Genomic DNA, 25,226 nt, shown 5'->3' with positions numbered 1-25,226 from the left:
AGTGGTTTCACCAGTCTGCATTCCCACCAGCAGTGGAGAAGGGTTCCTATTTCTCCACAGCCTCGCCAGCATTTGTTATTTGTTGATTTCTTAATGCTAGCCATTCTTACTGGGGTAAGGTGGAATCTCAGTGTTGTTTTAATTTGCATTTCTCGAATGACTAATGTTGTTGAACGTTTTTCATGTATTTATTTGCCATTTGTATTTCATTATCTGAGAAGTGTATTCATCTCAGCTGCCCATTTTTGGGTTGGGTCTTTGAATTTGGGGGGCTGATATTTTTTAATTCTTATATGTGCTAGATAGAAGCCTTTGTCTGAGGGACAGTCAGCTAAAATTTTTTCCAAGTTTGTGGGTTTTTTCTTTTTACTCTGCTGGCGATTTCTTTAGATGTGCAGAAACTTTTCAGTAGGATGAGATCTCAGTTGATTCTCTGAAGTGTTTCACATGCAGTTTGGTTGGAGTTTTTCAAGATTAAAAGACACTAAAGGGACATGAAAACCAAATACAACACACAAGGATTGATGACAGTTAAATTTCAGCTTGAACCATAGGTTAAACGGTTTTGTGTTGGTGTTAAATTTGTAGAGTATGTTTGTTTTGATTGTGTGGGAGAATACTTCACGCGATGCTGGATTGTAAGCAAAGTGTTAAAGTAACTAAATCTCAGAGGGTCTAGCCATCAATTTGCATATGTTCCCCTCTGTGTGTATTGGAGAAGAGACATGGCAAATGTGGCACAGCTTTACCACTTGATGAATCTAGTTGAGAGCAGTGTGGGTCTATTTTATAGTTTTTAAAATAACAGCGTTGCCTGGCTGAACGGTGCAGACCTGTCATCCCAGCCTGTGAATCTCAGCATGTGGGAGGCTGAGACAGGAGGATTACTGGGGAGCTCAAGGCCAGCCTAGGCTACATAATGAGTTCAAGGTTAAGCTGGACTGCATATCCAGACCCTATCTCAAAAAACCAAAAAGATAAATAAAATGACGGCTTTATAGAGATATAATTTAAATACCATAAAGCCCTTACAACGCATATAATTCCGTGACTTTTAGTGTGTGTATAGAGTTGTGATCCGTCCCCACTGTTTGGCAGTCTGTCTCTGGATTTGCCTGTTCTACGCATTTTGTATACAGTGGTACTTCAGTTCACGCTTTCGTTTGCAAATGATGTGGCTCGCAAACAGAAGCATCTGGCAAGATTTTGCTTTTGTTTGCACACTCTGTATCAGGTGACAGACACAACTGTGGCCGTCTTTCCCAAAATCGTAGAACAAACTAAATTCGTGAACCAAGGTACCACTATAAATGGAATCATACCATGTGTAGCCTTTTGTGACTAGCTTCTTTCACTTGGCATGTTTTCAGTGTTCATATATGATGTAGCATGTGTCAGTTTCTCATTTCTTTTTCTGGCTAAGTAATATTCCCCTGCACAGATAGTCCATGTTTTATTTATCCATTCATCTGTCGATGGACACTTGTTACTTCCACCTTTTGGCTATTATTAACACACCAGTACAGATTTTTGTGTGAATATGTCAATATGCATTTTCATTCCTTTAGGATACATACGTAGGAGGGGCTTTGCTGGGTAACTTTAACTTTCTTTGAAGAACTTTTGCACCATTTCACTGTCCAACTACAATTGTCTGAGTGTTCCAACTTCTCCACTACTTTGTAGTTTCATAACTTCTGGAGCTTGGAAAATTTTCCAAATAAATATGGGGTAGGCAGTGACAAGAAACTATACAGTTAGCTTTAATACTTGCTCTGTTTAATGTTGACATGTTTTATTCAGAGATTTTACTCTTACCTGAGATGCTGACATATTTTTGGAAGCTTTAACTATAGTACTACAGTAATGAAAAGTAGACTTAGAAAAGGTACAGGAAATGGGACTGTGGAACTGCCCCAGCAGGAGTATTGCACAGCCAGGAGCAGAGCTGAAGAGGGTGTCACCTACACCAAAGAACACAACTTTTGATGCTGGTATCAGGAGCGGTGTTTCTCAAATCTTCAGTTACTTTTTGCATTTCCGTAAGTGCATCACAAAAGGAGATCTTTGTATGATGATTGTAAAAGAAACACCAATCTAACTTCCACTAAGCTGTTACTATTTATTGTTTTAAAGGCAAAAAAGCACCAGTTGTTAACTAGGTCTAGTTAAGTGACAGAACTCTGTGTCTGGTCCCTGTGCCTGGGACTCAGGCGCCAGACGCTGGTCCTCAGGTAAGGCGGGACCTGCCCTCTCTGGGCGGTGGGGCTGAGTGGCTGGTCCCTGCACGAGGTGTCAGGGCCGTGGGCACATGGTGGAGGCGGGCGTGGCTCTTCTCTCCCCGATCCCCACCCTCAGCTGGAAGTGGAATTCCCATTTCTCTGTCCTGTGTGGTTTGGAGGCTCCCTGAGCCCGAGTGCCCGTCACTCCAGCCAGTCACTTGCCTCTGTGAGTGCGGAAGGCAGAAGGCCGTCTCGGGTCCCAGCAGAGGCACCTGGGAAACACGGGCGTGGGCTGGGGGATTGATAGCCAGCCTCACTCTCGCTTTGCTAGCGAGGAAACTGAGGCCTAGCTAGGCTGAAGAGTTGGATCACCCAGCTAATGACATCTGGATTCCAACTGGATGTGTCGGTCCACCACTCTCTTACTGGCCACTGCTCCCTACAATGGGCATTTTTATGCAAATGGAAGAATTTGTAACGTGAACCTTGTGGTTATTCCTTTCCCAGGAGTGCTATGAATCACATTGTGATATTCCAGTTACTTAAAACGACTGGTAAAATTCTACTTCAACATGTGCAGATTCTGTTGCTGTGCTTTTCGGTCCTTCAGCTGTGGAAGGGTTTGAAAACGGTTGTTTCTCTGGTCTGTGGACACTAGAGAACCTTTTATACTTTGGCTGAATATTGATTTCGGGGTTTTTCTCTAGGAAAAAAAATTTGACAAAATTACTTTAAAATTAAAATTAGCGAAAGCATATGTGTAGTATAGTGCGTGCTCGGTGAGAAGGCTGTGAAGGGCGCTCCCCCGCCGTCCCCGTGCGTCACATGTGTGGTTGCGGGCATACGTGTGTGCTCAGTAGTGTGTCGGGGATGTTTTCACACATCCCATTCTTTTCTAGATTATTGAATCAAATTCATTGGGCTGCCGTCTGCTGGTTTCCAGAGGGCTCCAGGCCAGTAAAGATAGATACATGAAGTGAGAGATGATAAAGTACTGGAATAAGAGCGGGTGTGGTAGATGACGGACCACAAAGTAGAGTCTGGTGGTTTCCGGGGCGAGAGGAAGCGGGGCTGAGGCTGATAGTGTTTAAGTGCGTGAATTGGAAGGGGGACTGTGGTCTTCCAGGCACAGGATGGGTTTTGCTTTGTAGTTATAAATAATATTGTGGATATTGGTTCTAGACGCTGACAAGACTTACCTTGACTGAGCTCTAGAGCTACACATTGACCCCATGTGTTGCTAGTATTTGGGTTAGGGTTAGACGGTAAGAGAACGATTCGAATAGATGTGGGAGTAGGGATTTGAGAATTCTGTAAATACGGTTTTCTCATTCAGAAATAGAAAACAATAGGAAATTGTCTCAAGGTTGGTTCCCCAGAGCCCAGCTCCCGGACCGGCCCGCATGACTTAGACCTTCCTTAGCTTGCAGCGCTGCCGGAGGCCGCCTGCTCTGAGTCCCTCCCCTTGGGTCTAACCCTTGTCTTCCTTCCCCAGTCCTACACGTGGGACAGGGCTGTCAGGAGTGTGATCAGTAGCGCCCCGATTCTGTGTTTCCAGCACAGGTGTTCTCTCACGGGAACAGTTAACGAATAGTGTTTCCTAGTAACTTACACCAGCATAGCCCACTTCAGCTGTGTGATGAGGAGGTGCGGCCCCATTTTATGGCTGAGAAGACTGAGGCTCGGAGAACTCAGTGACACATGACACCCATGGCGTCGATAGTAGTGAATATTTTAACTTGGCCTTCTAGTTCCCGAGCGTAGCTCTCACCGTGCTTACTGTGGGTCTTTCTTCTCATCTACAGAAAGAAAGTGAGCCCCGTTCAAAGGCCGCATGCCGAGCGCGGGCCCTGGCCATCGTGGTGCTGGGTGGTCGGCACCATCGCTGTGCCGTGGTGCACACAGTCTGTCAGCCCTGGGCGCTCTCCTTTGTCTGCCGTGACGCTCCTCACACTATGCCTGATGGCGGAGACAGTGCTCACCCGATGACTTGCAGATCGGCAGTGCCTGCCCTCTGGTTGGAGGAAGGTGGTCAGTGACCAAACGGAACGTGCAGGGATTATGATGTTTGTGGCTCAGGAAACGGGATGAATGGTGCCCTAATATGGTTGTTTGCTTGAGACAAGGTGTCACCATGCAGTTCAGGCTGGCCTTGAATTCACCTGGTAGCCCAGGCTGGCCTTGAACTCCAGTGATCCTCTTGCCTCAGCCTTCCGCCTCAGCCTTCTGAGTGCTGGGATTATAGGTGTGTGCCACCACGCCCATCCCTAATGTGTTCTAGATCAAAAAGTTTGATTCAGATCCATCATAAATTATATCTTTAGTGCACTAGGGGAGCTTATTGATTAGAACCCTGCAGTAAATATTTCCCTAATGCAAGTGTAGTTTTTTTAAACAAATTCAGAATGTTTCACGTTTTTAAATCTGGCACAGATGCTCAGAAAATGGCATTGTTAAATACTACAGTTGTGAAATACGTCCATAAAAGATTTACTGCCCAGCACAGCCAGGTTTCAGCAACAAGGGATTTGTGCACTGTGGGCTGATTCCTTTTACCACAAAACTTTTGGTACTCTCTGCATTTTGCCCTCTTTAGCTTGCATGTAATTTGTTTTAAAAAATAAACAGCTTATTATTATGAAGAAAAACTGCAAATCTGAAATGCTACTTTAAACAACGCATAACTGCTGGGCATGGTGACGCACTCCTGTAATCCCAGCACTCGGGAGGCTGAGGCAGGATGATCACTGCGAGTTCGAGGCCAGCCTGGGCTACAAAGTGAGCTCAAGGCCAGCCTGAACTGCATAGTGAAGCCCTGTCTCAAAAAGACAAAAAAAAAAAAAAAAAGCGTAACCATTCCACTTTGTCCTGCCAGGGTCTTAGTAAATGAACTAGAAGTGAATGCTGTTAGGGTCAGAAATGTAGATCTTTGAGGTAGGCGGGATGTCGAGCTAATTTTGGAGGTTTTGAACGTTTTAGGAAGCAATCATCTCAACTTGTAAGTAGGTCTCTTTTTTTCTCACGAATAACCTAGTACTCCTAAAAAGGCTTGTCTCCTAAATTGCACCCTGGCCCTTACGTAATGGACCAGAAGCATTTGCAGAATCATCCCAGCCTGTGTAGAGGCCGCAAGGCAGTGCCACTGTCTCTGTGGTCTCTGCCTGCTCAGCACATCCTGCCGGGCGGGCATCTGAAGCTACTGTGCTCTGAGGGTGCGGTCACCCCCGGCTGCAGCGCCTGCACAGGTCACAGGGGTCACGCACCCGGGCCCCACTCAGCCAGCGCAGGCAGCGCTCCTCCCCTAACTGCAGATTCTGCTCCTGCCACCAGCCAGCCCCTGTGTGGCCCGAACCCTGCCGTCCACCCCTCCGCCCAGTTCCCTGCCCTGCCTCAGGCGCGGCATGGCCCAGGCTACTGAGGGCCACCTCTCATGGGCTGGTGAGCAGCAGTTCTGGCAGGCCTTGGGGAGATGGCGCCTCTCCCCGCCTGGGCGCCTTCCCCAGCCAGTGCCCCTGCCTGAGCCCACAGACCCGCTGGTCTCCACGCCCGATCCCCTTCCCCGTCCCGGGCAGTCCGCCACTGCTGTCACTTTTGTCTCCCAGCACGTCCCTGCCCCTTTCCATGAGTTCCTTCTGCGGGCCGAGCGGGCTCTTCTGGCCCGTGCCTCGGTGTCGCCGTCTGCGCCTCCTCTCCAGCGCTCTGTGCTGGCTCAGTGGCCCAGTCCCTGGCGGGGCGGGTTCTTTTTGTTTTTGTCTTTGAGACAGGGTCTCGCTGTGCAGTTCAGGCTGGCCTTGAGCACGCTTTGTAGCCCAGGCTGGTCTCTAACTCACAGTGATCCTCCTGCCTCCGCCTCCCCAGTGCTGGGATTATAGGCGTGCACCACCACCCCTGGCCACGGCAGGTTCTTGAAAAGTGGAAGTGAAGCCCGCGTCCCGCCTGCTGTTGCCTTTCTTCACAGCTACATCCGCAGCGTTTGTCACCCCAGCTCTGTCTGCAGCCCGCCCCGCCCGGCTCCTCGCTCGGCTCCAGCCTGTGCTCAGGGAGCACACTGGCTCTTCCGCTGGCGGCCAGGAGGCTGACCTCGTGCCTTCCCAGGAGCACGCGAGGCCCAGCCCGAGGCGGAGGAGCACCCTGTTTCCGTGGCTGAGGGCAGTGCCCCAGGGAGAAGGCCCTGAAGTGAGCCTGGCCTGTGTAGATGTCCAGGCCCACCGTGCAGCTCTGTAGGGCGGGAGGCGGCCCCGCAGAGCGCAGTGCTGTTGTCTTCGGCCCTCGGGCCCTGGCGGCCTCTCCCGGCCGTAGCCAGACTTCGCAGAGCCTTCGAGATGCCGATGGGTGTGGTGCACGCAGGGACACGGGCGCAGGGCCTGCCATGCCCGGCCACACAGCCTTGCGCTCGCGTCCAGAGCGTCCTCTGGACCTGCTGTTTCCAGGTCACATTTCGGGAAACTGTACCTCTTATTTGCATTTTTCCATATAAAAAAATGGTAACATTTAAACATTTCCATAAATCAAAGAAAAAAATGAAATCACCCCCTTAAATATGTCCTGTCAGAAAATTTTCAGACAGCACGTAAAGGTGAAGATCCCTCTGATTTACCTGCACCCCAGATTTCCTGGCCATATTTCTAGAGAGAGCAACTGTAGCATGGTCTCTTGGTTTCCATGGTGAGGAGACAGTTCATTCTCTCATTTGTCCGTAGGAAAAAGTTCAGGCCCAGAGAAATGGTTTCTTCTCAAGGTGGTAGAGAATATATGTTCCTTCCATCTTGTAAATTACAGATGGGTGTTTTCTCCTAAGTAGCTCAAGACATGGAACATGGTTAGGATAAAGGTTGTCCAAAAATAATTGAAGCAGTGAAATCTGTTAAATGAACTTGATGTATTGATTTTTATGAATACACATTGAAGTAGTTTATAAACAAATAAACCAGAGCTGTTCTGTTTGAGCTGAAATTATCCAACTCCTCATATTCCTTCCCAAATCTTCCTCGGATCCCAAAGTGGCTGCAGAGATGCCTGCAGTGGCCTTGAGCCCAGTTTGAAAAGTACTGGTTCAAAGATACCATGACGAGCCATGGCCAACAAGATTGAAGTTTTTCCAGTCCAATCCATTTGATTTGGTTTTATGCCAAAACTTACAGGCTGTATTAGCTTTCAGGTATAATGCATTGTTGTAGGGTGTAGAACAGGACTTCACATGCTTTGCTTCTATTTACTGGGGGTTGACATGAAGAAGATGCAGACCCACCCACTGCTGAACACCTTCTGCAGCTGTCCTGCCAGCTTCCTCCCGGATGAACCACCTGCTTAACATGGTGATGATAGTGTGTGTTTCAACACAGATTTCAGGGATTTGGGGTGCGTAGTGGAAAACAAACAAAATACCTAAGAACATTTAAGGGTCACAGAATATTCCTGACTCCCCACATGCCGGGGGCTTTAAGAACAAGGTAACAGATTGCACTGGGTGACTAAAGCCCGTGACACATGGGTAGCACAGGTGTTTGTAATGGTTGATCTGCAAGACAGTTTTTTCCTGTTGTTTTGGTTGTGTGAACACCTTTCTGCCGCCATGGCACCCTTGACGGCGGTCACGCTGTTTCCAAAGCCCCGCCAGAAGGGTGTTGCGCTGTGTTCATCTCGGGCTCCCTGGCTGATGGTGTTCAGGCTCCTCTACTTCCTCTTCCACTGCATCCCCTCGCTCACCGCGGCCAGCAGGATGTGTGGTGACAGGAAGCCACTGCCATACTAAAGAGAATATGGCCCTTGTCCTCCTCCTGTTACTCAGGAATTATCGTCCGATAAGTGAGGACATTTTGTCATGAAGGCTTCTCCGAGAGATTCACGAACCAGGGTAAAGGTGTGCGTCTCCGAGCAAGCCAGAACTAGGGGCTGAGGACAGTCCCTGGAGGGGGCTGCTGTGTGGTGCTGACCCCCTGCAGGCTCCAGCGCCCCGAGGGCGCCTGTCAGTTGTAAGTGTGTCCCGGCCTTTTCCTGTGCCCTTGGGAGTAGGCAGCCGTTGGGATTCTCCCAGCCAGGAACAGAGACGTGCGTGGAAGCCCTGCCCGTGCCCTCTGCGGTACCCAGTGTTCTCAGTGGGCACCGTTGCCCTGGGCCGGGGGCCTTCTCATCCTGGACCTCGCAGGAGGCACAGGTGCTGGTCTGATGGGCGCCGCCTCTTGCCCCTAGGAAATGCTCTCGGGCGTGGTGGTCATCTCCAGTAAGGATTCCGTCCAGCACCAGGGAGTGTCCTTGACCATGGAAGGGACTGTGAACCTGCAGCTGAGTGCCAAGAGCGTGGGCGTGTTCGAAGCCTTCTACAATTCCGTGAAGGTAAGATGCTCGGTTGGATGTGGAGTGCTCTGTTACTTTGCAAGGGATGGTGATCCCCACCCTTTAGTACTTCCTGGTTAACCTGAAGACATGCACATACTTGTTTCTAAAATTTCCTGCTACAGGGCCTGCTTGTCTTTATTCCTGCTTGGTACATAGGCTTAGAGGGCTGTGGGTGTTCGATTTCACCGTTAGCTCTCCCGAGAAGTTGCGTGTGCTGCTTGCCGTCTCCATGAAAACTCGCTTCTTAGCTGTGCGTGTTGCTCTTGTTGGATTTGACGTCAAGGTATGCTGCAGATGGAGCAAGTGGCTTTTCTTTTGCGTCACTTAGAGTAGTTTTGTGTTCCAGAATGTGAACTCCCTGAGCTGTTTCCTTTTCCTGAGGACCATGTCAGCTCTTCACTCGAGAAGGAAGAGTTAAGAGGGAAGAGAGTTTGTTAGTAAGCAGTGTTCCGATGTAGGAGCGGTCCACGTCCTTGCAGTCATCTTACAGTAATTCATTAGCACTTAGAGACTGCCTTTCTGTGCCGTGGGTTTTCTCAGGGTGATGGTAAATCCAAGCTGGAAGGGCACTGTTGTAGTCAGTGGTTGGCAAGGCAATGGACTTAATATAGGACGCATAATTTATGGGGTTATTTTATAATATTCATCCACAAAGTCAAATGTAGAAGAGCACAAGAGATCTGTCCAGGCGCCAGAGACCCGCAGGATCCAGCCGAGGGCCTGGATCCCATGGCGTGAGGATGAGAACAGCTGAGTGCATATCAGGAAAACCAGCGTGACGAGCTTCTCCGGGAGAGCCCACAGCACCATCTCCCCCTGCAGGTCTCCCTTTTATGCCCTCCATGCGCAGAGCCACACTGACTCAGTTCAGCTGGATGTCCGCACTCGAGCTGACCATCGGTTAGTCCACCACAACGAGATGCGCGTCCTCGGCATTGCCTTCCTCCTCGGAGGCTCTGCTGGAGGGCTGTGTGGCCACAGGGCTGGGGGAGAGGCCCGCCCTGTCCACACAGCTGCAGGAGGCCGAGGCTGCCTGGAAGCAGGCAGCTCGGTGTTCGTGCACCTGACAGCACCTTGGCCTCCTGGCCAGGCAGCTATATGTCGCTGTGTCCGCCTTTGCGTTCTGCAGATTCCCCCTGTTAGGGAAGTGAAATGAGTTATCTAGGCAGGAAAGAGGGATGTATATAAGGAACCCTTACTGCGCCAGATTAAAAAAGTGGAACAAGCCAGGCGTGGTGGCGCACACCTGTAATCCCAGCGCCCAGGGGCCTGAGGCAGGAGGAACAACATGAGTTTGAGGCCAGCCTGGGCTCCCTAGTGAAAACCTGGCTCCAAAAGACAAAAAAAAGCCAAGTGTGGTGGCACATGCCTGTAATCCCAGCACTCAGGAGGCTGAGGCAGGAGGATTGTTGCGAGTTCGAGATCAGCCTGGGCTACAAAGTGAGTCCAAAGCTAGCCTGAACTGCATATCAAGACCCTGTCTCAAAAGGAAAAAAAAAAGAAAGGAACTAGTTCAACCAGGTATGATGGTCCACCCCTATAATCCCATCACTCTGGAAGGCTGAAACAGGAGAATCGTAAGTTCATGCCCAGCCTGAGGAACTTAACTTAGTGAGACCCTGTTTCAAATTGAAAAATAAAAGGGTTAGAGGTGTAGTTTAGCGCAAAGGCCCTAGGGTCAATCCCCAGTACCGCCAAGGGGTAGAAAAAGTTAACAGTTGGACTCATGTGCAGACCCAGTACTCTGCTGCCAGAGATACCAGGAAGGGCTGGTGGCGTCCAGGAGCCCAGATCGCCGTGTCTCCAAGGAGGTGCTCGATAGACTGTCATTGGAGGGGCCATCTGCAAGCAGGCGCTGTGGACTGAGTTGATTTTTGTTTACAGCCAATCCAGATTCTCAACAGCACCATTGAGATGGTGAAGCCAGGAAAGTTTCCCAGTGGCAAAACAGAAATCCCTTTCGAATTTCCTCTGCACGTGAAGGGCAACAGAGTTCTGTACGAGACTTACCACGGCGTGTTCGTCAACATCCAGGTGAGCTCCCGGTGGCCGTCACCCCCCTGCTTCCTCTTCCTGCAGGAAACCGGCTTGCTCTTCCCCTCGCTAAAAGCTGCTCACCGGCCCCAGGAACTGAGCACTTGACTTAGTCCCGGGCCCTCGGGTGCACTCGGTTCAGTACTGATCTCTCACTTCTGCTCTGCTGTCCACACTCCTGTGTGACGTCCCTTAGGACAGGAACCGGGCTGTAACTTCTGTACGGTTCCTTTGCGCTTCGCTCAGCCTACGCGGACACTTCCGGCACTTTGATTGCTGGGTAGGAGATGCGTCCTGGCTTCTTTCTGGCACCAGCACGTGACTTGTCTATTTTATTCTTACAAATATCTCTTTGTTTAACACCCGAAGGCGACTGCTTAGGCTTGTGTTCCTCACTGAGCGGACCTTGTGAATGAGGGGAAGCGGCTTTATGACTTCCCGTCTACCTCGGCTGGGTCAGGGCGCTTTCACAGCTGCCATTGTTGTCTTTGGAGCAGAGCGGATCGTGACTCAGAGCCAGAGGGCGCGAGCCTTTCCTCTGTTCCGCGGGAAGAAAGGTACTTTTGTGCCGCCCGCACACGGCAGCCCCCCCGCCAGATGAGACAGCGCTCCGCCGCTTCTGTACGCGAGACGGGCTGCCGGGGATTTGTTTTAATTTAGAAGTTTCCGTTGATAACTGAGATTTGGTAGATACCATTTCCCCACTTAGAATACCGCACCTTTGAAAGGAAATCCTCGAAACACTCGGGCGGTTCAACCGAAGACTTGTCTGCACGTAAGTTTAGTGAGTTGCCTGAGACATGGGTCAGATGTCGGCTGCTGCACTTTATTTCTGTGAAGAAAACTGTGTGACCAGGCCTTTTATTAGTGCACCTGTTCCAGGCCACACACACACTACGCACATACCCACGGGGCTTTGGACAACCCCTAAAAGCAGTGCTGGCTTTACCCGGGTCCCCAGGGTTCACCATTTGAGGCTTCGCCTCCGAGGTCTGCAGCTTTGATTTGCGTGCATCCCCGAGTACCCGTCCGATTTCTGAAAATGAGATTTCTTAGCTTAACCTCGGACTTCCCTTATCTTTAACACTATTCAACATTCATTAGGATTTGCACTTTCTGATTTTGAGTTTGATGTTTTGGTGCTGGAGATGGCGCCCAGGGCCTGTGTGTACCAGACAGGGACTCTTCCCGCCAGCCCTGCTGTCAGCTTTTCATCTGTATTTATTTATTTCTTCCGGAATCATTTTAGAGCCAGAGTCTTAACACACTTCATGTAAAAATACGCCCATCTCAAAAGAAAAAAAAAAAGGGAAATTCTTCTACAAGTTCGTAGTTAACATTTTTTTAAAATTTGTTTGGTTGTGTTTTTTGGGAGGAACTGGGAATTGAACTCAGGGCCTCATGCTTGCCAGGTCAGCAGCACCCCTGAGCTACGTCCCTGGCCCTTCAGAGTAAACATTTTTATACTTTTCAGAATTAATGTAGATCCTCAAATATCGTCATCTCACAGTTTACATTCAAATTTGTCATCGCATCTTCTGAGTAAATCTTTTATAGGAGTTCTGTCCACCCATATAATAATCCGTTACTGTACCTGGCAGGTCTTTTTCCAGCCTTCCTGTTCAATAGAAAGGACAGTGACTTCCGGTGGTCACATGGCTGGCCTCGGCATAAGGATCCACAGACTGTCACCCTGCCTTGGCCCCCGCTTCTTTTCCTCTTACTCCGAAGGTTATGGTTGGTGCATTACTTTGGGTAAAAGCTTTGTTGTTAAGCCCTACTGTCCTGTTTCTCAAGTTATATTGGTACCGAGAAATTTGCCCATTTATAATGTGAATTGTTGTGGCATTATCATGTAAAAAGAAATCACAAGCCAAAAAATAAAGGCTTTAAAATGCAGCCAGTATTAAACTCCTAACTCCCGGGGCTTAGTTGACTGCACTGTTTGCTTGTTACGGCTTAGGTGAAGGCCTCACGATTTTTGCGTTCACTCTTTTCAGTCATGTTGAGCTTCTTCTTCATTTCTTAGGTATTGTGTAGAAGGAGCTGTCAGTCTGTTGTGGTTGTTTTTTGAGCAGTGCTTTTTCTCTTAAAAGTTATTTAGATCTCAGGCGAGTTTTACCATGTTTGTTCTACAGTGTGGCCATGCTAGCACGGGTTTACCCTGTCGAATGCAGCAGCACACCATGTCTGCTGAAATGCATGCGCAGAGTTACTTCACAGAGATTCTGGTTGTCCTGCACAGTTAAAAGTGCCCTGTACAGGAGTCTGTAGCTCCATGGACAAGCACCCTTCTTTATTCCTGTTTGTGTCCCATTTACCGATAGCCAGAGCAGGTCCCAGCTGCCCCAACTCGACACTGAAAGTTGGGGGGGTTCCCCGGGAAAGAAGCGGGGAGACCGGGGAACCAGAGCAAACCACAGCTCCTGCTAGACTGAATGGGAGTTTAGCAGGAAGGCAACACAAGCACGATGGGTGACTGAAAGTACAGTGAATGTTTAGTTTTTTTGAGACAGGGTCTCACTCTGCAGTGCAGGATACCCTTAAACTCACTATGTAGCCCAGGCTGCCCCAAACTCAGAGAGATCCTCCTGCCTCACCTTTGAGTGCTGGAATTACGGCGTGCACCCCCACACTTGGCCATAAGGAGCTAGTTTTAAGAGTTCTGGATCTTTTTTTTTTTTTTTTTTGCCTTGGCCTTGGCTTTTGCCGTACTAGGGATTGAATCTAGGGCTTTCACAGTGAGCTGCATCCCCGGGCCTTTTTTTGTATTTGGAGACAGGGTTTTGCTAACTTGCCTGGGCAACTTGAATTTGGGATCCTCTTGCCTCAGCCTCCAGGGTGCTGGGGTCACACTCCTGTGCCACCGCCTCTGGCTCTGTGGCTGTGCCTTGGTAAACTAATGCCCTGAGGACGTTGTGAGCCTGGCCCTGGGGACTTGGCTCGGCTGGAGAGGGACAGTATGCGGTCTGGGTCTGCGAGTGCCCCGCGTGCTCAGTGCCTCCCGCACATCACACTGGACTCTCCCCGCAGCTGCGCACCGCGGCCTTGCTTACAGAGGGGAAGCCGAGCTCAGGGAGCTTGTGGTGCTTGGCTGGGTCACACAGGAAGCTGCTCCCGGCTGCGCTCTCCTCTCCTGCCGTGGGCCCACTGGAGGCACCTGCGGGGGCTGGGAAGTGAACTCCGGGTGGTTTTTCCTGGCTGCTCTTAGTTTTCGCAGACATGCGCTGTGTGGAGCATTAACACCCCCCATGTCGTGTATCGGCCTCATGTGACACAAACATGGCGACTCTCCTGGACTACCTGCGCCTTTGATCCCCCTTCTAGGGAGGGGAAGGGAGTGGGAGAAAAGCAGCCGCAAGATACACTGTGCTCAGGGACACGCTTTCTACCACAAACGCAGAGCCCGCTAAACTGGCACTTTCTCCACTTTCCCGCCAGTACACGCTGCGCTGTGACATGAGGCGGTCGCTGTTGGCCAAGGACTTGACCAAGACCTGCGAGTTCATCGTCCACTCAGCCGTAAGCCTCTCCTTGGGGCCTGCTATGGCCCCGTTGTCCAGCAAGTAAGGTGGCCCTGTCCTCTTGGTGCTGCTGGTCAGGACGGTGGCCACGGCAGCGCCAGCCTGGCGGTGTCCCTGAGGCCCAGCGTCCTGGCCTGCGTGCGCCCGGTCCTCGAGGGTGCAGGGTGATGATGCTCGGTGTGTAGCGCGGCCCGAGGGGCAGCCAAGGCGTTAGCTCTTGTTCTAAGAGAGAGGCTGACAGCGGGCTCCCCTGACTTGTAAATGAGAGCCCATAGCGACCCGGGGATGGAGACGTCTGTGTCCTTTTTCGGATGGGGAAATTAAGTCCCAGAGGGGTGGGAGGTGAGGACGAGCGTGGCACTGTCCTCTGGCCGAGCTGTGTTCGTGCCGGGACCCCGGGCCCTGGCGCCCCTGCTGACTGTTTCCTCCCATGTAGCCGCAGAGAGGGAAGCTGACCCCGAGTCCCGTGGACTTCACGATCACGCCGGAGACCCTGCAGAACGTCAAGGAGGTGAGTGCGCACCCCGCACACGCACACCTGTGGGCGGGGCCGGCCGCGGGGCTCCGGCCCGCCTCTGCCGCCTGTTCCTTATTTGGGAATCGGCCCAGCGGAGGGGATCCTGATTTTTATCTGCACTTGAGTTCATCGGTGTCTTCACCTTGACTGCACGCGGAGCTCAGTAACTATGTAGAGAAGTGCGTTTCAGACATTTGTCATGTGTGTGTGCCTTGTGTGGTTTTTGAGACAGGGTCTTTCCAGGTTGCCTGGGCACACCTCCAGTGCCTGGGTGCCAGCAGTCTCCTGCCTCAGCCTCCTGAGTTCATGGGACCACAGCACGCACTGTGGTGCCCAGCTTGTTAGACCTCGGTCTGTGCTGGCCTGCCTGCCTCGCTGTCCACTGCGGGAGTGTGCTTTCTGCCCCCTTTCCCTTCCACCAGGCGCGTCCTGGAGCCAGCAGTGCCCGCAGGTGGCCGGACCCCGGCGTGGCCCTCACCACGCTGCGCGGCCCTCGCGGTCACTGTGGATGGAGCTGCTCAGAGCAGGCGGCTGTTCCCGAGCTCTGCGGTTGGAGCCCTTCTTTCCCAGCTCTGCACTCTGCTCCCGGACCGTGCTGGTTAGAACTGCAGAGCTGGGACCCGGCAGTGGTGACTGACCTCATTTCTTGGAAGGTGCAGTTGAGGCAAGGGCCCTGTTGGGAGCTCTGTGGAAGGTTCTAGAAGGAGATGTCCTCTCCCCCGTGCCTCTGCCGTGGCTCCCCTCTGGTTTCTGAGCACACCCGACCCAGCGCCGGTTGGCTTTCTCCCCGCTCATCTTTTTTTTGGTGCCTTTTAGATACACGTAAGGATCGCATTCATCACAGAAGGCATGTCCCTGCGCATGATGTATCTTGCTGCTGCTTTTCTCCCATCCCCCCCTGCTTTAACCCCGCTTCCCTCCTTATTCACAAAAGCTTTATTTCCATTTTTTCCTTCTAGGTTTTTTTTTGAGTCAGGGTCTCGCTGTGTAGCTAGGCTGTTCTCTAATTCCCAGCAGCCCTCCTGCCTCAGCCTCCTGAGTGCTGGAATCATGGGTGCGCCACCACCTCTGGCTCTCCCTGTCTGTTCAGCCCTCGCTCTCCTGTTTTCGTGGGCAACAGCAGGGTCTGACTGCATGCCCATTTCCTGTTCAGGGACCCTCCTGTTACAGGCGTCGTGTTCCCCTAAGCGTCACCTGCAGTGCCCCTTCTCCGGGGTTTAGGGCCCCACTTGTGATGACAGGCCTGCCACTGCCCAGGGGCGCGCTTCTGTCATCACAGGCCTGTCACTCTGCCCTGGAGCACACTCACATGATCGTAGGCCCATCACTGCCCAGGGGCACGCTCGTGTGATCGCAGCCTGTCACGCTGTCCAGGACCACACCATCTGGGGCCCCTGAATTCTGCCGGCTTCGTTGCCTGTCACTTTCTCCCCCTTTTTTGTGGTGTTGGGGATGGAACCCAGGGCCTCACACATACTAGGCAAGAAGAGCTCCACCACTGAGGCATGCTGTGTCCACTGTTTATTTCCTTGTTCAGCTTTTTGGGATGGAGTCTCTGTCTTGCCATGTGTGACTCTGACTCCTCCTGATGGAGGATGGCTCTGACTCCTCCTGCCTTAGCCTCCTGAGTCTTGAGATTACAAGCATGCACCACCGTACCTGACATCCCATCCACCGGGAGTATTTCGCTTTTTGTTTTGTCTTTTTGAGACAGGGTCTCACTTTGCAGTTCAGGTTGGCCTCGAACTCACAACGATCCTCCTGCCTCAGCCTCCTGAGTTCTGGGATTACAGGCGTGCGCCGCCACGCCCGGCCCATCCACTGGTTTTTATTGTTGCTTTTGCAGTCCTGAGGATTGAACCTAAGCCCCTGCTCTGAGCTATCCTTTGGGTGGGTCTCACTAAGTTGTTCTGGCTGGGCTAGAACTTGAGTGCTGGGCTGAGCAGAGTCGCCACCCCCCGACCCTACCCCTCACCAGACCCACCAGCTCTTTCTCAGACACAGATGCTGCGCTGGCTGGTCGTGGGGGCGTCCCTCACAGCTTTTCTAGATGGAGGGTGGCTCGTGTAAATGAAGAGGCCAGAAGCATTCGTGTTCATTGTTGACAGACGAGGGCATAGCACGTACATGGAATTGCTGGTGCGCCAGACACCACTGTTTGTTTTTAAGTAGGGAAGAGATTCACTGGGAGGATGAGTTCCTAGGAAGCGCAGGAAGGCTGGAGACGAGGCTCAGAGACTGGCGGAGGTTGATTTGCGTCTGTGTGTCCCCGCCGTACTGCTGGGAAGAGCGGCATGAGTGTTCAGTCAGTATTTCTTTTTTTGTTGTTTTTTTTGGTTTTTGGTTTTTCTCCAGTACCGGGAACCGAACTCACGACCTTGCGCTTGCCAGGCAGGCGCTTTGCCGCTGAGCTAAATCCCCAGCCCCTCAGTCAGTATTTCGAGCTGGACGTGGAAAGCTTTGCTTTTCTCAGCTTCCTAAAAGAATCTTAATACGAACTGCTCCGTTTGCTGTGTTTTCACCCTGTCCTCAGCCAAGCCACTTCTAGTCCTTGCCTTTGGGGCCCAGGTGAGAGCTTCCTTGAGCGCCGGCCCCAGGTCAGTCCTGACCCTCAGGCGTGGCTGTCTGGGTGGAGACGAGCAGGAAGGTGAACAACCTGACCCATTTCAGAGACTCGGTATGAAAACGTCGCTCATAGTTTTATACTGATTGTGTGGAAGTGATGCTATTTTGGAGAGGCTCATTCATTTTACCATTTTTTAAAAAATACGGCTCCTAGACACATTTGAAATTACGTATATGCTGATCACACACTGCAGGCCACCTGCGTGATTTTAAGTGACGTCCACAGCTGGTGCTGTGTTGCTCTTGGACGGGGAATGCGCGAGGGAATGATCGGGAGTGGCTGGCTCAGTTCCCACAGGCCGTGGCCAGCCACCCTGCCAGCTTCCTGTGGCTCAAAGAAAAGATGTAAAGGCTTTTCCTCAGGCCTTGGGAAAACCGTTCCATAATGTTTCCTTGAAATAAAATATCTTGGCTTTTCAAAATTGCACAATTGGAAATATTTTTTGCTTACCTTTTTAAAAATCTCCTCTTTTCCCCTTTTTTCCCTTGTGTCAAGTTGTCCTTAAATGCCCTTGCCAACTTCCTGAGACTTCTTTACATCTCATGCCTGGTGTAAGGGGCCTTCTAGATCCGAGTCTGGGCAGTGAGGATGATTTTCTGAGCGAGCTGGTCCTTCTGTACAGGCTGTGTCTTTAGGAGCCTTAAGTACAGCTGTGGTCAAAATTAAGTTTTTAAAAAATGTATTGCAGTGAAAGCCACACGCCCTGCATCCCCTTCAGAGCAGCCCCCTAGTGTCAGCCACAGCCTCACTCCCGCCGCTTGCTGCAGCAGCTCTGGAGTCTCCTCTCCTGAGTGTCTTGTGAGGTGTGACCACAACTCCAGTGAGTGCTGCTGCCGAGCGCCTGCCAGCGGAAAGGCAGCTGTGCAGACACGACACGGCGTCCTCGTCCACTGCATCCACCGGCTCTGGCACCGTGCAGTTTTCATCGCCTCCCCAAGGTCAAGGCGATCAGGAAAGGCGAACGTTTTAAATCGGTTCTGCACATCAGGGGAGCCAGGGCAGCACAACTAGAGACCCTCAGGAAAGAGGGCTCCAGAGCGGCTGCAGGAACGGGCCAGGACGGTGGGAGGAGTGTGCTTGAAGTGAGAGGGGCGTGTTCTAAGGAGACTCATGCAATGTGCATTTTACTATAATACATTTTATTTTGCTTTGTTTTACTGGGGGGTTACCAGGAGTCAAACTCAGGACTTTGCACTTAGCAGGCAGGTGCCACGCTGCTGAGCTGTATCCCCGGCCCCTTATTCAAACATTCACCATATTTTTCTGTCATACCTCGAATGTTGAGAGGTTAGCTCTTCAGTCTTTCAGTGTCCAGGCTGAAAGATGTGATCGCTGTTGTACTTTTCCCATTTGTAAAACAGGATCCCAGCACATTGTGTCACGATTCCCTAACTTTGTTTTGAGTTTTTAATATCTGCATGAAAGTAATGATCGCATAGTTGCTTTTTCCTTATGCGCCTGACGTACGCGTTTTCCCGTGTTGTAGAGAGCATTGCTGCCCAAATTCCTCATTCGAGGCCACCTCAACTCCACCAACTGCACGGTCACCCAGCCGCTGACGGGCGAGCTGGTGGTGGAGCACTCGGACGCTGCCATCCGGAGCATCGAGCTGCAGTTGGTCCGCGTGGAGACCTGCGGTGAGTCCCTTCCCTCTGCCTGTTGGCCTTGTGTGGTCAGTCGTTAAAATAGTGTGGGTGAGCCGGGCGCGATGGTGCACATCTGTGATCCCAGCACTCCAGGAAGCTGAGGCAGGAGGATTACAGGTTTGAGCCCAACCTGAGAAACTGAACAAGGCCCTGTCTCAAAAAAAAATTTTAAAAAGCTGCAGATATTGTTCTATGCTCTGTGCAATTCCCAGTGCTGGGGAAAATGAAAGATGTAGGTGGACGCAAGAGTAAGGCCATGTCTCTGTGCTGCAGCGAAAGTCTGTGTGTCGGCTTTGTTTTCAGTTGCTGTAACAAATTACCTGGGACTGGGAAATCTCTGAAGAACAGAGGCTTATTTGGCTCACGGTTCTAAAGAGCAGAAGTCCCAAGAGTGCGTCTGTCAGGGGCCTTCCTGCTGTGCCATCTTGCAAAAGGCTGTCGCCCTGGGAGACAGAGCAGGCGCCAGAGAGAGCTCGCTTTTATGGATTGATTGATTGAGTGAGTGATTTTTTTTGAGACAGTCTCACTATGTAGTTCAGGCTGGCCTTGAACTCACTGTGTACCCAGGCGGGCCTTGAACTCTGATCCGCCTGCCTCAGCCTGGGACTACAGGTGTGCACCCCGGCTCCTGGTGAGAGCTCGCTTTTATAGCACGGCCCCTCCCTCTGAGGTCTCACTGACCCACACCTGCCGGTCACCGAAACCCCACGCAGTTTGTGGGAGGACAGTGAGCGGGGCAGGTTGAGGCACTGTCTGGAGCCCTGGGGAGCAAACCGGAGAAGGCAGGTGTGTCAGCGCAGATGGGTGCAGAGCCGCCGCAGGGTCCGGCCATCTGACTGCTGTGTCCTGCCCTCCCCAGGGTGCGCAGAAGGCTACGCCCGAGATGCCACAGAGATTCAGAACATTCAGATTGCCGACGGCGATGTCTGCCGGGGCCTCTCGGTCCCCATCCACATGGTCTTCCCCAGGCTGTTCACCTGCCCCACGCTGGAGACCACCAACTTCAAAGTGGGTAAGCGGCACAGGCGCCACCCGCGCTCGGGATCCGGGGAAGGCGCGGCCCTCACAGAGGCCTGACCGGCACCTGGTCTGCTGGGCCTCGCTGCTCTGAGCGCTGCTGTCCCAGCCAGCTCTCAGAGACAGTGGTGCTTATGTCGTCTGCTCCTGTGGAGCTTGCACTGTCACACAGGGTCACCGTTGTCACTGCAGGCTTGGCCAGGTGGCACAAAGCCCATGGAGACGGCCAGTCTGAGTGAGGGTCGGGCAGGCAGAGGGTGGTGTGGATGGGGCCGGGCGCCAACGAGACCTGGAGTGAATGGTAATCACCGGTAACGCTCTGACGGCCTCCAGCCCACTGGGTCTTGGCCTCTCTGATTGTATGTGTAAAGATTTGAGCACAAGGCCCAAACTGCATCCCGCGCGTGGTTTTCTACCCCGCTTTTTGCGTAGGCGCCCACCCGTCAGCACAGTGGCACTGTCCGTCAGCCTTTCATTGCTTGACCAAATACCTGTGCAGAACGCCTTAGAGCGGGGACTCTGTATTACGGCCCCAGAGGTCTCAGTCCACGGCCCGCTGATTCCCAGGCAGAAGGGCCGGGCAGAGGAGAGCTGCTCACAGCAGCCACGACGCAGGGAGCGGGAGAGCTGGAAGGAGAGGACAGGCTAGAGACGGACGCAGCCTTCAAGGCGCGACTGTCTCCTCCCGCCGGGCCCCACGCCCTGCGGCCCGGCCTCTGAGCTCTGGAGGCAGGCTCTCCCTGTGTCCCCGTCTCTGCGAGCTCTGGCTGGGTGACTCCACCGATGAGGTTCGGGTCCCCGTGACCCCGTCGCCTCTCCACGTAGGAGACTTTGGGTGGACAGCTCGTTCTCACCCGTGGCAGTGGTCATCCGTGGTTTTGCTGCATGCCTGAGGCGACACCAGGTGGGACGCAGCACGGAAGTCCACGTGCCCCTGAGCGCTCCCTCGCGTGAGAGCTGGCGTGGCCCTGGCGAGCCTGGCGTGCGGGCCCGCTGCTCCGTGCGAGCGCACACGAGCCTCTGTCTCCTCGCCCCACAGAGTTCGAGGTCAACGTCGTGGTGCTGCTCCATGCCGATCACCTCATCACTGAGAACTTTCCGCTGAAGCTCTGCCGCACGTAGCCCGGGAGCCGGGAAAGTGCAGGGCCGGAGGGCAGGTGGCGGTCCAGAGGCTCGCCCGACGGCCAGGCAGCCCGGGCCAGCAGCACACACTGCGTTCGTGGTTGTTCCGTGCCAGAAGCGCGTTCGACCTCCTTCATTCCCGCAAGGCTTCTGTTCCGTGTGGGCGCCTCTGCTGAGACCTTTCGTGTGGGGTGCAGCAGACTCCGCCTGCTGCGAGACCCCAGAAAACATCTCTGCTGACTCCCGAGGTCCCTGTTGCTCTGTAGCCCCAGGAAGCAGTTGGTCTGCAGCCTGAGCTTTGCTGGCAAGGACGTCCTGGGGACAGGAGGGAAGCCCTCTCTGAATGGCGATGGCAGGGGGTGTGGCCGGGTCCCACGGAGGATGCCTGCCGCATGCAGCCGCGTGAGGTTAAGGATGCGCTCCTTAACCGCAGCTGGCGTAGGTGTGCCCAGTGGAGCCTTTCTCCTCTGCGCTGCAGTACTTTATGACGTCTTTCACCGTAACTTCCCACTTCTGGGGACTGGAATGAAGACATTCTGTGCTCCCCGGGACCGAGGGGATTCGGCAGCTGTGGCTGGAGCTGGGTGTTCGCAGTCTCCAGAAGCGGCACATGCCCTCATGCTGCCGTATTCCAGGGTAGAAGGGAGCTCTGTTTCCACTCCCGTTCCTGGGTGATCCTGAACGGTAGCAGCCCCCCGCTAGGGCGGGTGGTGAGGGTGCGTCTCCTCGGGCCGTGCCAGCAGTGCCCTTGGCCTGGTGGACTTGGCTGCCGCGACCCGCCCGACGGACTGAGCTTGCAGCCAGGCCTTCCCTCAGCCTTGCACCCTGGCTGCCGGGTGTGGTGAGCCTGTGCCGTAGGTTTCCTCCTTGGGCCTGCCATCGGTGGCCCTCAGCGAGACGCCGAGAGAGCCACGCTGCCTGCCGGGCACACCAGCCCGTCCTCTGGAGGCGCTGCCCAGGCTGGCTGGGGCTGAAGACTTCGGGTCACCACGGCCCTGCAGCAGCCCGCTCTGCTCCCCGCTGGGCTTCCCCAGTGACCCCACAAGTCTGAGCTGAGTCATCCGAGAGCCGGCTCCCCGAGAACACGTTTCTGGCTTGTAAATCTTTTATACTCACATGCCTGCAATAATTCTCTGTCCTTGCTGATGTGTTAAACACGGAAGCCAGAACAAAGAGGCCATGTTTTCTGGGAAATTTGTAAGGAAGAAGTCATTTTTAATGAAATAAAAAATTTTAATCTAAATGCAACTTTGAGAAAAGCCTTGGTGTGTGCACATTGTGTACTTTCGCTAGGAAAGGCGTAAGTGTGGTGGGTGCCGCTGTCCTTCGGGAATGCTGTCACCTGAAGCGGCAGCCCGCCTGCCTCTGTGGTTCCGCCCAGCCCCGAGCAGCCAGGTAGGAGCGAGCCGGCCGCCCCTCCGCTCCTTCACCTGACGTCTCCACGCCGGTTTTCCTGCAAAGCTCAGGCATTTGGCTACCTCCGACAGCAGCTGCTCAGCATCCATTGCCCAGCCCCAGGGGTTGCCAAGTTCTCCACTGAGACCAAGAAGAAGTAAAGGAAAAAGCAAAGAAAGCTAGGAATGGTGAACCCAAAACAGCATTGTTCTCGAATTGCCTTTTAGGGTGGGAACGTATTTCTCTGATTGCTCGAGCAGAAATGGGGCCTGGCTCTACTTCTTGGCCTCTGGGCTGCACTGTGGGCTCAGGATAAAGGTCAGCCCGCGTGCCGGAGATGGTACGTTGAGGAGCGCCAGGGCCTCGCCTCCCCCAGGGCCTGTGTCCTGACCCCAGGAGCCCTGGCAGCCCGGCTGGTTCTGCCGTCACCGTACGTCCGTGTGTGAAGCCGAATTTCCCTGTAAAAAGCCGGGGAGCAGAGAGCCTCCGCGTGCCGGCAGTGACGCCGTGCTGCCCAGATTGCCGGTGGTGCCCACACCCTTCCCCTGCACGGTTGGGGCGAGATTTTCCAGAACCCACGACCCTGTTTCCAGACTAATTTCCCAGGTGCCTCTGCAACAGCCCTGGTCGTGCAGCAGCATGGAGTCGTGTGACAGCAGAGCAGGTGAGGGACGCGGCCTCATCTGTACCACAGTGTCCCCAGCATAGCATGTGCAGCACAGAGTGGGGGGACAAAGGTGTCCATGCTGGCAGATCCACCAGCTGGTGGGCCCTGGTGCTACTGCAGGTCAGCGTGATGACCCAGGGTCCGTGGTCCACACTGCCCCAGGGCTGGACCCTGCCTGTGCTGTCATACACGTTTATCCCTGCTGGGCAGCCCATCCCAGCCAAGTGCTGATGGACTGCAGTGGAAGGTGAGTCAGCAGGAGTGGCGGGGTAGGACTGAGGTTACTGAAACAAGTCTCACAGGTTATAGTTACCCACTTGACCTAATTCATGTAAAGAAGTAGGCACCATAAAGAGTCCTTTTCTTGCCAGGTATGGTGGTGCATGCCTATAATCCCAGTACTTGGGAGGCTGAGGCAGGAGGATCCTTGCAAGGCTGAGACCGGCCTGGGCTACAAAGTGAACTCAGGTCCAGCCAGAACTGCACAGCAAGACCCCATCTCAAAAAGACAAAAAAAAAAAAAGAGTCCTGTTACTGATGGGTTCCAGGTAGAGCCCTGAACACTACCCATTGGCTTAGGAAGGAGAGTCAGTCCCATTTCATCTGTACCCCACCCCGAGGTGGCCCTGAGGTGCCCTTTAGTGTGTCTCTGCTCTCTCAAGCAGAGGATTGAGCGATGCTCCGTACCATGGCCAGTAACCTCTCTGGCTGCAGTGTCTGGGCTGCACTTTTGGATGATCCATCTCCTTAGACTGTTACCCTGGTGAATTATCCTTTTCACGGCCCCTCCTGTGAATAACTGCTATCCTGAGGTAGCTTCCAGAACACGAACTTTGGTTTTGTTGTACCAAGTTTCCATCTCAGGCTTCTATTTCGTCAGTGTTTCCCTATCAGTGTCCATCATGGTGCAGTGTTGACATCAGCAGTACTAGGTTTTTCTTTCCATGTGTGAGGCCAGTGTTACATCTTTCTGAAATCCAAAGATTGTACTGTACAGTTCTGTTTTGAAATTGCAACATTTCATTTTGGAATTTCTGCTTTGTTCCTTTGCAGTTTCTGTGCTAGTCGACTTGTACTCTGTTAGCAAAGGTAGTATCAGTTGCAGACTGGTAGACCTATTGTTGACTGTCATATTCTGATTAGCTTAGGAGATGGGAGCAGTAAGTCTGCTCACAACATCATTTTTTTTTTTTCATCATTTGGTTTATTGCCATATGAATAGGGACCTGATGGCTGAGTTCCAGGATAAATTTCTAAATTGAAAACAAGTCTTTGCATCTACAAGGGCATAAATTTTTATGACATGTTTTGACTTATTACCCTTCCATCAGTCTTTTATATTCCTGTGATTATTATGAGAAATCCCGAAGTGCAGCAGACCAGTGAATGCTTCCAGTTCAGCTAGTGAGGTGTCATGATACATGCATTTTTGAATATAGCTACTGGTGCATACAGAATGTTTTACTGTGTCTCAGCCTTTGTATATTTTATATCATCTCGTAGCATTTCATCTGTTAAAATTTTCAACATTTGAGTGGCAGCACTGGCATTTTGTCCAATACCTTTTACCCCTCCCAAGACTTGCACTGTATTTTCAGACCTAGTTCTCACACTAGATTGTTCCATTTGGTTGTGTGGCCATTTCCCAACATTTCAACTAGTCAAACATATACTCACATTACTGTTTCCTTTATCATCTGAATCAAGGACGTCTTCATTCCCTGTGTCAGTATCAGTTAATTCTTGCTCCATTTCACTGTCACAGGAACTTTGGCTCACATGGCCAATATCAAAGTTACCATCACCATCATCATCATCCACCCACATCACTCTTCTGTTATAAAAGCATGTATTTTACCATAATGCATCATCTTCATCATCTCTGCATGAGTAATCAATCTGATGATTCACTTTTGGCCTCCTCCAAAACTTGCAAATCTGGTTTTTCATGTGATATTGTACTGAACTGGGTTACTTCTGCCAGAAAAATCAAAAGAAAACTTTTTTTAGAAACTAATCCTGGAGTAGCGTGGGTCTATTGGACCCTCTGTGATGCTCCAGTAAACGTGTGCAAAATAAAGTGACACAGAACATAAGGTGGGTAAAAATCCTGTCTTACC

General features: G+C 52.3%; 1 protein-coding gene and 1 long non-coding RNA gene across 2 annotated transcripts in view; both read left to right on the top strand.

The window, feature by feature from the left end:
• The window catches only part of Dscr3 (Down syndrome critical region 3), a 24,539-nt gene extending 2,241 nt beyond the window's left edge, over positions 1 to 22,298 (top strand). The window contains exons 2-8 of the mRNA XM_013504689.1: positions 8,412 to 8,555; positions 10,443 to 10,592; positions 14,034 to 14,114; positions 14,553 to 14,627; positions 18,746 to 18,896; positions 19,765 to 19,917; positions 20,962 to 22,298. Of these exons, the coding sequence (XP_013360143.1) occupies positions 8,412 to 8,555; positions 10,443 to 10,592; positions 14,034 to 14,114; positions 14,553 to 14,627; positions 18,746 to 18,896; positions 19,765 to 19,917; positions 20,962 to 21,044 (837 nt within the window). The 3' untranslated portion in view covers positions 21,045 to 22,298. The remainder of the gene's footprint in view (positions 1 to 8,411; positions 8,556 to 10,442; positions 10,593 to 14,033; positions 14,115 to 14,552; positions 14,628 to 18,745; positions 18,897 to 19,764; positions 19,918 to 20,961) is intronic.
• LOC106146696 lies at positions 10,599 to 12,523 on the top strand. The gene is made up of 2 exons (XR_001231247.1): positions 10,599 to 11,367; positions 12,194 to 12,523. It is a non-coding gene; the product is annotated as an uncharacterized LOC106146696 (long non-coding RNA).
• Positions 22,299 to 25,226: the final 2,928 nt, after the last annotated feature.

Source organism: Chinchilla lanigera, unplaced genomic scaffold, assembly GCF_000276665.1.
Source record: "Chinchilla lanigera isolate Chin_1 unplaced genomic scaffold, ChiLan1.0 scaffold00006, whole genome shotgun sequence".
NCBI classification, from domain to species: domain Eukaryota; kingdom Metazoa; phylum Chordata; class Mammalia; order Rodentia; family Chinchillidae; genus Chinchilla; species Chinchilla lanigera.
Note: the sequence above shows the minus strand (reverse complement) of the source record. Positions and strands in the feature narration are given on the sequence as shown.